This window comes from Eubalaena glacialis, chromosome 11, assembly GCF_028564815.1.
Source record: "Eubalaena glacialis isolate mEubGla1 chromosome 11, mEubGla1.1.hap2.+ XY, whole genome shotgun sequence".
Taxonomy (NCBI): Eukaryota; Metazoa; Chordata; class Mammalia; order Artiodactyla; family Balaenidae; genus Eubalaena; species Eubalaena glacialis.
The window spans coordinates 96,025,743-96,039,011 of record NC_083726.1 but is presented as its reverse complement, the minus strand read 5'-3'; the positions used below and the strand labels follow the sequence as shown (position 1 = coordinate 96,039,011).

At 36.5% G+C, this 13,269-nt stretch overlaps 1 protein-coding gene across 6 annotated transcripts in view; it reads right to left on the bottom strand.

Moving 5' to 3' along the window:
• Nucleotides 1-13,269, bottom strand: part of DNAI7 (dynein axonemal intermediate chain 7) — a 74,679-nt gene that overhangs the window by 7,844 nt on the left and 53,566 nt on the right. For all 6 annotated transcript variants that reach the window (XM_061205163.1, XM_061205168.1, XM_061205167.1 and 3 more), the window contains 3 exons: nt 6,166-6,241; nt 3,409-3,569; nt 682-838 (listed from right to left, as the gene is read on the bottom strand). In XM_061205163.1, coding sequence (XP_061061146.1) covers nt 682-838; nt 3,409-3,569; nt 6,166-6,241 — 394 coding nt within the window. The remainder of the gene's footprint in view (nt 1-681; nt 839-3,408; nt 3,570-6,165; nt 6,242-13,269) is intronic.

The window sequence follows — 13,269 nt, the reverse complement described above, 5'->3', positions numbered from 1 at the left end:
AGTGTGAATTATTTGGCCATTTCAAGAGAGAATAGGCTTTTCATTTGTTTGTTTTTGATTTGCTATACTATCTTGATATTTTTGTTCATTTCCTTTTTTTTTTTTTAATTATTTATTTATTTATATTTATTTATTTATGGCTGTGCTGGGTCTTTGTTTCTGTGCGAGGGCTTTCTCTAGTTGCGGCAAGTGGGGGCCACTCTTCATCGCGGTGCGCGGGCCTCTCACTATCGCGGCCTCTCTTGTTGCGGGGCACAGGCTCCAGACGCGCAGGCTCAGTAGTTGTGGCTCACGGGCCCAGTTGCTCCGCGGCATGTGGGATCTTCCCAGACCAGGGCTCGAACCCGTGTCCCCTGCATTGGCAGGCAGATTCTCAACCACTGTGCCACCAGGGAAGCCCTCATTTCCTTCTTTTTTAAAACGTAATTGTATAAACATAAAGAAATTTCTCAGAGAATATGGCAGATATAAACACTTCAGCAACTAACAGTTATAAAAAACTCCAATCCCTATTCTTTTCCATTAAGAGCAAACAAAACAAAGACCCTAGAATTGGCAGAGAAATATGTAAGATTAGAAACTCACTTTACACGCTGCATTTCCTAATTTGATTTAAGAATTTATATTATTGTATCTCTTTTCATTACATAATTATCAAAGCTGGTTAAGGCATTGCTGTACCTTCAGCATCCCACCTTGCAACCACAGGATTCTCAAAAAAGATTACGTTCTCATGAACCTCAAGCATGACCTCTATGGGTGGGAAAGCGTTTTCTGTTTCAAAGTCTTCTGCAGTTTCTGGAGGATATGTATATTTCTGTAATCCTTCTTTGAGTATCTTTTAAAAATGACCAAAATAATACCAAGTTAGAAGCTGACTGGTAACAGTTAAAGATGTAAATATTGCTGAATAAGCTATACAGTTATTTTAAATAAGCACTGCAGTTTGGTCACAGTTAACTATAGATTGATTAACAAAATGTCACAATAAAATTAAAGATAATGATTTGAGGAAAAAAAATCACTACATTTGAATGTAATTCAGAACCCTCCTATGGGCCAGGTTCTATGCTGGCTGGGACTTAACTATTCATTTTATCCCTCCAAGTAACTCTACAAGGCATATATTTAACATAGAAGATAACTGGGACTTACAGAAATCAATTAATGTGCCAAAGATTACAAAATGACTTCAAGAAGGTGCCAGAAGTCAAAAATAGATCTATAGGACTCCAAATCCCATGTTCCAATACCTTGGTTAGGGTGTGTGTGGGAAGACAGAAAGAAGTGTAAGCAACCTTTTGAGAAGTGTAGAAACGAATGAATGAAATTAATTAAAAATCATATGGCATACCTTAAACTTACACAATGTTATATTTCAATTATTTCTCAAAAAAGCTCTGGGGGAAGGGTGGGGAGAAAGTAAATTAAGCCAAGGGCAGATGTCTGTGGGATAAAGGAGATTTGTCCATTATCAGAATTTAGCAGAGAAGGATCTAGGAAAGGGAGGGGGGGAAGATTAAAAATGTTACAAAATAGAGGAAAAAATTGGATGGGGAAAATTTCTAGGGGACGTGTGAGGTTATTAAAAAGGGACTTGGTAAAAAGGAGGAAGGCCTCTTTGTTGCAGGAGAGAAAAACAGGTGTGAAGGAGGATACTTTGGGCTCAGACTGGGAGCCTGGAGTGGTGGTATCAGGATATCCTGCCAAAATTCAAGAACAATTCCTCTTTGGATGAATCCTTGAAATTCCCAGTTCAGGCTGGGACCTTCCTATGGATAAAGAGTTTTGAAGGCCTACCTCCACCAAAGGGTGTCTTTCTTGGACTCCTCCCTGTCCTTCAATTATCCCTGAGATAGGGAAGGTTGATTCAAGTAGATTCTTCAAAGTGGCTACAGACCAGATTATCTCCCCAGGTTCACCCTAATAACTGCATTCTCATTTGTGGGGAGAAGGGGAAAGGAAGAGCAATATCATCCCTAAGAGGGTAAAAATTAGCTTAGGGGGATCATGAAACAATTGTACTCTTTTAGGTATAAAATACAGATATACATATAGCACATAAGCAGATACACAGTATATCTGTGGTATTAATATTTTGGCAGGGGGGGCAGTTAGGAAAAAAATGTCTACAAAGCACTCCTTAGAGGGGTGATAATGGAAAAAAAATTAAAATTGAGAAATACTGCTCTAATTCAAGAATGCATGAAGATCCTTAATGGATAGGATTGTGGGTGAGAAGTGCCTGACAATCTATGTACATGATGTGTTAGAGCAGAGAGATGGGGATGGGAGGGGGTTGGGAGGGAGGAGGGAGAAAGAAAAGAAGGGCAGGAGAGAAAGAAAGGAAGGAGGAAGGGGCCATGACAACATAACTGGGACGTTAGGTCACCAAAAGTTAAACCAAGCCAGTGCTAGTGCAAGTGTTACTGCTTATTGAAACAGAAGTGAGAAACACCTTGAAAAATGATGAACAACTGCTACCATCAGTATCCTTACTACTCATTGTGGGCTATCTGTACATCAGCAGCATTGGCATTGCCTGGATCAGTGCTTCTCAAACTTTAATGTGCATATGAATCACCTCAGGGTCCTGTTAAAATGCAGATGAAGTAGATCTGAGGTGAAACCCCAAATTATGCACTTCTAACAAGTTCCCAGGTGATGCTAATGCTTCAGGTTCATAGACCACACTATGTATATCAAAGATCCAGACCAGTGGCTCTCAAAGTTTGGAATGTGTTTTGCTAAAACACAGACTGCTGAGTCTCACCTCCAGAGTTTTTGATTCAGTAGGACTGAGGTGGGGCCCATGAATTTGCATTTCTAGCAAATTCCCAGATGATGCCAAATGATGCTGATGCTTCTGGTCAAGGGACCACATGCTGGGAACCACTGATTTAGACCAGAGTCCACCAACTATGGTCCATGAGAAATCCAGCCCACCACCAGTTTTTGTAAATAAAGTTTAACTGGGACACAGCGATGCCCGTTCATTTACATATGACTGTTTTAATGTTACAGTGGCAGAGTTGAGGAGTTGCGACAGAGCTGGTATGGCCCACAAAGCTGAAAATATTTACCATCTGGTCCTTTACAGAAAAAGCTTGCCAGCCTCTGAAATAGACTGTCATTATTAAGGCCAAATTGGCACAATATAATCATAGTGCTATAGGTTTACAATTAAGTTAACATGTATGAATTCTAGTTTTAAAATCCATATTATTTCAGATTCCTTTCCTTTAGTATCTGATTCAAATTTATACATTCAAGACAGTTTAAAATTACATTGTTTCCTTTGTGCTTGCTTAATAGGGTTAAATTCATTAGATGTTTAGATCGTTTGTGATGAAGTAAAAGCATGAGAAATTATTTTATTCATAAATTTTGATTCAAGAATTAACCTACTTCCACAATCATCCAGCCCTTCCTTGGTTTACACTGTGGAGGAAGCTCCAAAATATCCAAGTGGTGCACTCCACCCAGAGCTGTGAATTGGCATAAATCAACCTCATTTTCTTCAGAGAAATATGGCTTTTCAGGGGCATTCTCTAACAGCAACAACTGCGCTGAAATTCATCAGATTAGTTCAGTTTCTAAATAGATCATAACATTTCTGTATTTTCTTAGTGGGAAAATGAAAATATTCTAATACTGGTAAACGAAGTTTTTATTTAGCTGCTAAACATTTTCAAAATGTGGTTAATTCAAAACTATTCACAAAGCTAAGCTTGAAAGTGGGAATAGGCATGCATAATGTTAGGGTGCAGGGGAGGGCCCCATTTATATTTTATATACTAACGTTTTAGGAATTTGTATACGATAAGGATGTGTTACTACTAACATAAAAACTTTAAAAATATGGTTTATTGTATGGGAGGAAAAATAATTTTCCTGCTACCCTTCTGAGTTCTTGGAGGAGACTCCTGTAATAAAAGACAGATTAACAAGAGAAAAATGAACAAAAGTTTATTAACTCGTACACCTCACGTATACATGGGAGATACCCTGGCAAAAATTAGTAACTCAAAGAGGTGGTTTAGAACTCTGGCTTATATAGCATCTTCTACAAAGAATAATAAATTTGTGGAGAAATAACAGGACAAAGGAAAGCAGTTTTAGGCTTCCAAGGGCAGAGATAAAGCCTGTTATGTAAATTCCTCTGGCACCCTCTCCAGGCTGATAGGGTCTAAACTTGTCTCTGGGAATTAATCTTTGTCCCTCCTGGTAGAGAGGGGAGGAAAAACACTTTTGAAAGTTTATGCCCTGCTTTTAGGCAAATAGGAGAAGGGTAAGGACCTTTTCTTCATCTTTTTAATTGTTTTCAGCTCAAAATAATTCTTATGCCAAAGTGGCAGATTTTGGGGTGGCATATCCTGCTAAACCTTCATTATAAAAGATCAAAAGTGGTTTAACACAAAATTTAATAACTGACAAATTAATTTTTTTAAATTGGACATTATGGAGCTAAAAATCTGAAAGAAGAAAGTAAAATGTTAAAAAAATAAATTTTGGCCCATATATGAAATGAAAGCTAATTTTTTTTTTTCAACAAAAATAGGCCCAGCTTATAGAAAAACAGGGATGGAGGTTTGAAAGTGAAGAAACTGGACTGGATAATCTTTGTGTTCAGACATTTTATGGGGAAATTCTATGATCCCATAAATCTCAGTGCACAATCAGGGGATATCTGATGTCACATACCATCATTCCCACCTTTCACCAAAATTCTTTCAATAGAGTGTAATAGATAAGAAGAGGAAATCAGACCCTTACAGGTTCCACCCTTGACTAGCTGTGTGACCTTATACAAGATATGCTAATTAACATCTCTAGTCTCAGTTCCTTCCTCAACAAATGCATATAATAGTAGTAACTATCTTCTACAATTTGGGGGAGCTGTGATTTAACACAAGAAAGGAGTTTAGAACTGGTGCCAGACCCATAGTAAAAATTCAGGAACTGTTAGTCTTATTATTTATCATTACAATTTTCCTCTCCCATAAAAGGAAGCACACTGAGATGGCACTGAATTTAACCCACAGAGATTAGGCACTGAAAATAAGTGGAAATATCCAGAGAAAATTCCAGTTAAGCAATTGCCTCCTTTTCCTTGTATACATTCAACAAAATGTAGACCTTAAGTAATTTTCAAATGTATCTAATTAATAGTCCATTTACCTGAAAAGAAAGTCAGAAAGAATACTGTGCCCCAATTTAGACTATTTATGATATATATTATTAGGGGATCACCATGTAGAAACCTTGGTATTATTGACAGAGTTTCATGAATTGAATATATTATCATATTTCTAACAGGAAAATGATCTCATAAGGATTATAGAAAAATTATAAAGATATAAACCTAGTTGACTGCTGACACAAAAGTGTACTGGAAAAAGTGAAGTAGACAAGAAGCCTGTTATAAAAAAATATGCTAAGAAATATATAAAAAGTATATTCCTTAGAAGTTACTGGGAAAAAGCATAATGATCAAGTTAGTAGAAAACATGTATACAAATCTCAACCTAAAAGATTTTCAAATTAGACATCACTATCATTTTGACCTTTTAAAACTATATCCAGTTGCTATTTGCCAGGATAAGACTGAATACAGAAGTGTTGAAAAATTTCTGATCATGTACGTGTGCTTGAGAATGTTCAATGCAACACTGCTTGTAATAATAAAAAAAAATTAGAAATAACCTTATTGTCTACTAATAAGGATTTAAATAATGTCCCATTATTGGATGACATTATACAGATACTTTAAAAAGTAAGATTACCAATGTGCTCTGACTTAGAATCTTGTTGAATATTATTCATTTAAGCAGCATATATATTGTGTTCTATGTATGTATGTACAATGACAAATATTGTTAGGTGAAAAAAAGTAATTTTCAACAAAAACATCTGTATGATATGATCCCATGGTTTTATTTAAAACCAAAAGAGAGAGAAACAGAGACAGAGAGAGAGAGATTGCACAAATTTTAAAAAGTTGTTAACATTGGTTATATCAGAAGAGGGATGAGGAAGAATTTTCACTTTATACTTCAGCAACATCTGAGTTTTGTTTTTTTTTTTACAATGTCCCTGCATTTCTTTTGTAAGCAGAAAAATCCCAATAAAATTAAATTCTAAAAATGTAATTTAGAGGAATACCTGCTGAAACTGTTTCACTTAATAATTTCATCTCCAGTTCATATTTTGTGGCTTCAGGTTCTTCCTGGACAGAACTCTACAGAGAACACAAGGACAGATGGGTGTGATCGTCAGTGTCTGCTGCAGCCCAGATTCACTCTCTTCCTGTTCCAGTTCCCACTAGATTTCTGCTACCTTAATTCCAGGGCCTCAGATAGACACTTGCTCTGGCCTAAAACTGGATTCAAAAACAATATTTAAAAAATTAATTTAAATGAGAGCACATCTCCACAGAACCTCACAAGGGCAGAAGCTAGCCTGCTCAGATTCTTTGCTGAAAACCCCTAAGTGTAAAATAGAGAGACTAGGAAGCAATGCAAGCTATAAAAATATTTGTATTTGCATTTTGGTTTTAGCCAAGTTTTAGATTTTGCTTGATTTTGGCAATAAACTTTCTGATAGACTAATTCCAAAGCCTGCTTTTGGGTAAGCCTCTGAGGGGAATTAAAGATGCTATGTACCAAGTAATGTAGAAGATATCATTACATCCTGGTGTAGTAAAAAGAATACTACAAAAAGAGGACATAGGAATTTATATTTAAATCTGCCACTAACTTACCTTTGTGACCTTGAGCAAGTCATTTAACCATTATGGGCTTCAAATGCCTGATCTAACAACCCATTTGGTATGTAACTGTGTGCCAGACATATGATACCTCTTGTAAACAATCCTAAGAGATAGCTATTATTTTCATTTTACAAAAAAGGGAACTGAAGCTTACGGAGATAACTGGTCTAAGGGTCAAATAAAATAATAAAAGTAAAGAATTTTGTACGCTGTAAAGTACTAGATAAATGCAGTATTATGAAAATTTGGTATGTGTGTGCTAATATTTGCAAACTGGATCACATCCAGCAAACTTCATTTGATCTCAAATAGCACCTGTACTTTTCTACAGCAATAAAAGAACCTTATACCAGAATTCTAGTCAGAAGCTTAATGCCAGTTCATCCCACCATGCCTCTCACCCTCATCCACCATACAAAGCCAAGTCCCCCTTAGTAAATTATCTTTTCCCTACTCTCATCACGATATTGCCCTGTATCTTCCTCTTGACCAGTTTTAACACTATGCATTCTCTGCCAACTCTTTCCATCAGGCCTCTGACACTTCTCACTTATTAACTCATTCATTCAAAGAATTTTTATTGAGTGCCTAAATGCATCCCTAGATGCTTGAAGTAAAAGGAAAGAAAAGACAAGGTCCCTGACTTAAGGAGCTGCCAGTCTATTAGGGAAGCAGGTAAACAAATAGGCATAATACCATTTGTGGGTGCTGTAGTGTAGTAAGGGATCCATAATAGAATAGAAAGGAAGAACAGTTAATTCTGTGGGAAAAATAATCTATGGGTGGTGAAAATAGGAAATGCTACCCAAAGGTGGTAAAGTTTGAACTAAATCTCGAAAGATAATTAGGTCTTCCCCAAAATGGTGGGAGGGAATTTTAAGTATAAGTGAAGGCAGAAAGGTATGAAGCAAAACAGAGGGTTACAAGCACCCCTGAGTAGTCAGGCATGGTTGGAATGAGACAGGCTAGGAGGGTGTAAAGATTTGAAGCTGGAGAGAGGCAGGCCAGCCTGTGGAGAGCTTTGGATGCCACTCTAAAGACTAGAATTTCCTCTGTGGGTAAAAGAGAGCCCCGGAAAGATTTTTACTAGGAAAGTAACATGAAGAAATTTGCATTTGGAAAGAGTATTCCGGTGCCCAGCTGATGAATGTATTGCTTTGTGAAGAGTAAGAAGTCCAAGGTAAGAGGACCAGGGCCTAACTCAAGATAGAAGCAATCAGGACCATTAGAAGGAGCATATGTGAGAGATGATAAGGAAGTAAATCAACATAACTTGGATGGCAACTGGATATAGAAGTAAGGCAAGGGACAGGCAAAGACTGATTTACAGATGCTTGGCTTAGGTAATAAGATGGATGGTGGTAACAATTACCAAGAAAAGAAAAGGAAGAATAGGTTTGGGGAAGAAAAGTAGTGAATTTGATTGTGGATATGTTGGATTTGAGGTGCCCATGGAACATCTAGGTAGCCTTTGATATTATCTACCATTAAAAAGCCAGTTGCATTTCTTTCTTACAGGAAGGATTTTCTCCAACAATAATATCAAAGATATCAAACCAACAAGTGAGTCAGCCTTTCCAATTCACATCTTCAAAAAGTTGAGAATTCTTCAGCAGGTAGATCAAACTGGTTTTCTACCTTGCAGGGAGACCAAGAATTTAGACTTTCTCAACAGAATGTTCCCCTTAATAACCACAGTACTTCAGTGTGCAACAACAGGAATTTATCAGTGTCCGTATTATCACATACGAGAATAATCTTGTATTTAGGTCAACACATTGCCTTTATATAATTCATAATTTTTATAATTCTATGTCACCCTTTAGTTCAATTGACTCTTTTTGAAGTTAGACTTGTGGAGGAAGGAAGCAATGGGTCAATTTACATTCTGATGCAAGTTCCTTAATCTTAATAACTATTCTAGAATGTTTTCCTGTCATTGCATCTAGAACATACTCCTACACAATAATTAAACTCCAAACCACATTTATTGATACTATAAGCCTTCATAGTTTTATACATTCTAAAACTCCTTGTGTTTGTTGGCAATGAAACTGAAAAAAAATACTTCTTTCTTCATATTAATATCATGTTTATATCTGCTAATGAAAAGTCCTCTTTCATCATAATTGTTTCAGAAAATTTTCCATGTATTTTTTTTCTTCTAGCTAAACTTTAATAGTGTTTTGTCAAGTCTCAACAATTACCAACTGGAATTTTTATTTGAATTGCACTAAATTTATAGATTTATAATAAATCTATCTAAAAAATAACATTTCTTAAAACTGTTTGCCTGGAAATGTTGACAGAATATGAAGCAGAGAAGGTAGTTAAAGTATAACTTTTCAATGACACCTTGGTTCAACAGGTATAGGAATTGGCTTATAACAGGGAAGAACTTCACAGAACACAAGCAATTTTTCATTGTAACTTGATTAATGTGCAGTTATTGTAGTGTGGAAATTCTTTTAATATACATGTAATTTGAATTTGATATAAAAACATAACCTGGGTCATGAATAAGATCATGGAAACAGACTAGAAATTCCAGAAATAGATCTCAGGATCCACTTGGGAATTTAGCATATGGCATTTCAGATCAATAGAAAAAGCCTAGGTTTATATGGTAAGTGTTTTGAGACAGCTGGCTAAGATTTGAAATAAAATAAATTTAGATTCTCCCCATTTTACACTAAAATAAATTCCAGATGGATAAAAGATTTAAATGTGAAAACATAACTAAACCAATCAAAAGCCACAAAAATCATGAAAATATTAGAAGAGAACATGGGAGACTTGATATCAATAATTATCAATGAAATAGGTGATCTTGATATTGGACATCTGCAAAATGTCAGCACTGAATACTGTACACCTTTGATAGAATGTCTTGAATTTTACTGTCCGTCAAGAGAATATCTACACAAAGGAAGTTCATTGATCTGAAATCCAATGTTTTCATCATCAAAAGATAATTTAACTACAGCTTCAGAATAAAGTGTTGGAATTGGCTCTTGATAAGGAATTGAAGATGAATTTTGAAAATTCAGCATCATATGCTTCATTTTATATAAAAGATAAGAATGATTACCCTGAGTGGGCCGAAGTCTCATTCATTCCCGAGTCTAATTCATTCCTCATTCATTCCTTTAATACCATCTATAGGCCGGTGGCTCCCAAATCCATGCTAATGATGCTCTTCAGGCCACATACACTGTGCTGCTCAGCCCTGGAAAGACACAGTCTACACACACACGGTGGCTGGGTCTCACTTTCCTCAGAACTCCAGGTTCACGTTTGCCTACTTGACATTTCCATTTGTGTGTTCCAAACTTACCATGTCCCCACCAAAATCCTCTGGTTTCTGTCACTCTCAACCAATTCAGCCCATACCTGTCCATCTCAGTATACTGCGCTACCATCTTCTTAGTTCCCCAAATCAAAACTCAGCAGGATTTGTTTATTTTACCTCCCAAACATTTCCCAAACATATCCAGCTTTCCATGTCTCTTACTACCACCTTTGTCCAAGCCACCATGACTTCTCATGCCTTTCTAGTACTACTGAACTCAATACCATGTTTTTACTCTGGCCTCTCACAATTTTTTATCTACGTAATGGCCAGAATAACCTTTCAAGGTGATAAATCATGCCATTCTCATACTTAGAGCCCTCTAATGCCTTCCTACCGCATTTACAATAAAATCTTAACTTCTTCTTCTGGCCTCCAAAGCCCTGCTTCACCTCGCTTCTGCTTTTCTCTCTGACATCATCACATATCACTCTCCTCTTTGCCCACTGTACATCAGTCCACTGGCCTTCTTCCTGGTCTTCACTTCTGTCTTATGACCTTTGCAGTAATTTCACCCTCAGATCAGAATATTTTTACCCTAATAATGACACAGCTGATTCCTTCTGGTCATTTGGGTTTCAGCTTAAATAATAACTCATCATACAAGCCCTCCCTAAACACCCAATCTAGTTATCACCCTGATTAATTCTGTGCATGGCATTTATTAGTATCTGCTATTTTCCAGTTTTTTCTTATTTATTGTTGGTTTCTCCTGACGTGCAAGTAAATCGCAAGAGGAGGAATCTCATTTGTCCTTTACCACTGCCCTCTGAGGGCCAGAATAGTGCCTGGCATATAGAGGTAGGCATTCAATAAATATTTGCTGAATGAGTAAAGAAATAAGAACAAGGTCCAGGGTATGACTGGGGAAACAGGCTGAAGTAAGTCTGTAGGAAGTTAAAGGTTGATGAATGCTAAAGCTAGGTTTTTCACGTGGGTTATCCTCCTAGATTTTTAATTTATCCATGATGATGCCAAGAAGTCCCTGAATCTCTAAGGCTATTTATTTCATGCCTCCACACTTTTCCCTCTGAGCAGAACAATTTCCTTTCTTTCCCATCTAAACTCCTCCATGCCTATCAAAAGATTTAGCTCAAAGGTTACCTCATCAGAGAAGACTTCCGGTCTGTTCATTCTGGTGTTTTTTTTTTTTAATTCGTTTTGATCTCTTAACTCCCGTGCCTAATATCTCTCATTGCACATATCAGAACGTACGGTAACTGTTACACTTATCCACAATCATGTCAAATTCCTCATAAAAGGCACTTAGTAAATTTTATATTTCATATATGTTTTATATATTATATATACTCATATTTATATTAAATATATAATACATATATACTCATATTTATGTTAAATCTGGTGTCTGTTTATTTATTTATTTTTGGCCGTGTTGGGTCTTTGTTGCCGCACGGGGCTTTCTCTAGTTGCAGCGAACGGGGGCTACTTTCCTTGTGGTGCGCAGGCTTCTCTTGTTGTGGAGCACGGGCTCTAGGCACGCGGGCTCAGTAGTTGTGGCTCATGGGCTCTAGAGCGCAGGCTCAGTAGTTGTGGTGCACGGGCTTAGTTACTCCGCAGCATGTAGGATCTTCCGGAACCAGGCCTTGAACCCATGTCCCCTGCATTGGCAGGCGGATTCTTAACCACTGCGCCACCAGGGAAGCCTGACAAACACTATTTTTAACTTGAACTTTAAAAAGTTCAAAGGCTCATTATATCATGCATGCCCCTTAGATCACCAAAATATTTCTGAAGATAATTATTATTTTTAAAAAGCAACATTTCTCATATTTTGCTACACTTAAATTAGACTTTTCGAAAAATTTTCTAAGATATATTAATTGGAAAGACAGTATTAGCCAATACTGACATTTTTGTAAATATTATTATTACACATTTAAATGAACTAAAATATGGTATTAAGAGCCCTCTAGTGGCAAAATTCTTAATAGACCCATGAAAAAGGAAGACAATTTGGACCATCTTCTAAACCTAAGAGATTTAATTTTTAAACTAACAAAGTACTAAATACTTGGTATTTGTAATCACATCACATATCAAGCATAATTAAAGTATTTTGGGCCATAGATTCCTGCATTATTATACTAATATTTGCCTTGCAATCAGCCTCCAAATTTATTAAAAAGATACAAGAAATGTAATATTATATTAAAATATGCCAACCTAAAATTATAAAAATAAGCAGCTTATCCTAAAGAAAAAGTTTTAAAAATAGAGAAATCTCTTCCTCTAAAGCCAAAACACAGTAAATTTACCTACTGATCTTACAGGTAGTCCCTAATTTACGTACACTCACACAAACACATGTACACATACACATACAAGTTAAATTTCATGAATTTATATGCCAGTTTAAAAAATGCATAACATATTTTACCATACCAAGAAAACAGTGTTATGAGTGACATTTGGGGTTATGATAGTTTCTATATTGTCGTGATTATAAAGGAATACAAACCTCACCACCGCCCATAAATATTGCTTCACATTCTGAGTTCCAACTGGACTGCAAGAAGCACACTTCTCCTGACGCCGCTGTGGGGTTGGAAGTGAAGCCTTCCTATCACCACCTGTACTACGCCAGATCACTCCAGGGGTCACAGCTGCTGAGGAGAGGGTCCCAAGAATCCCTAGTGACAAGCTTGTAGATTCCGTAAAGTGGCAGAAATGGTTCCCAGCACATCCACCTGTAACTGAGAGTCTTAAGTGTCTCAGAAACACAGGATAATTTTAATGTGGGTACTGGTTGCATTCTTCGATACGAGTGATTGTTCTTACACAGGTTGTTCACAAATCAGACTCAAGTTAGGGCCTACTTTTAATCACTTAACCGTCCATTCATTCGCTTATTCCTTCATTCATTCAATAAACATTTATCGAAACTCTATCGTGTACCAGGCCCTGTGCTTACTCTAAATATGAAATCTATCAGGATATCCTCGTCCTCGAGATCATAATTTAGTGTTTAAGTTAAGAATTTTAATAATTAAACAGAATGATAAGAGCATAGTAGAGATACATCTAATTTAGCCTGAAAATAAGGGGAGAACTTTGTGGAGGTAAAATTGAAAGTGATAAAATAAAATTTATATTTTAAAGCAGGACAAGAAAATTTAAGCAT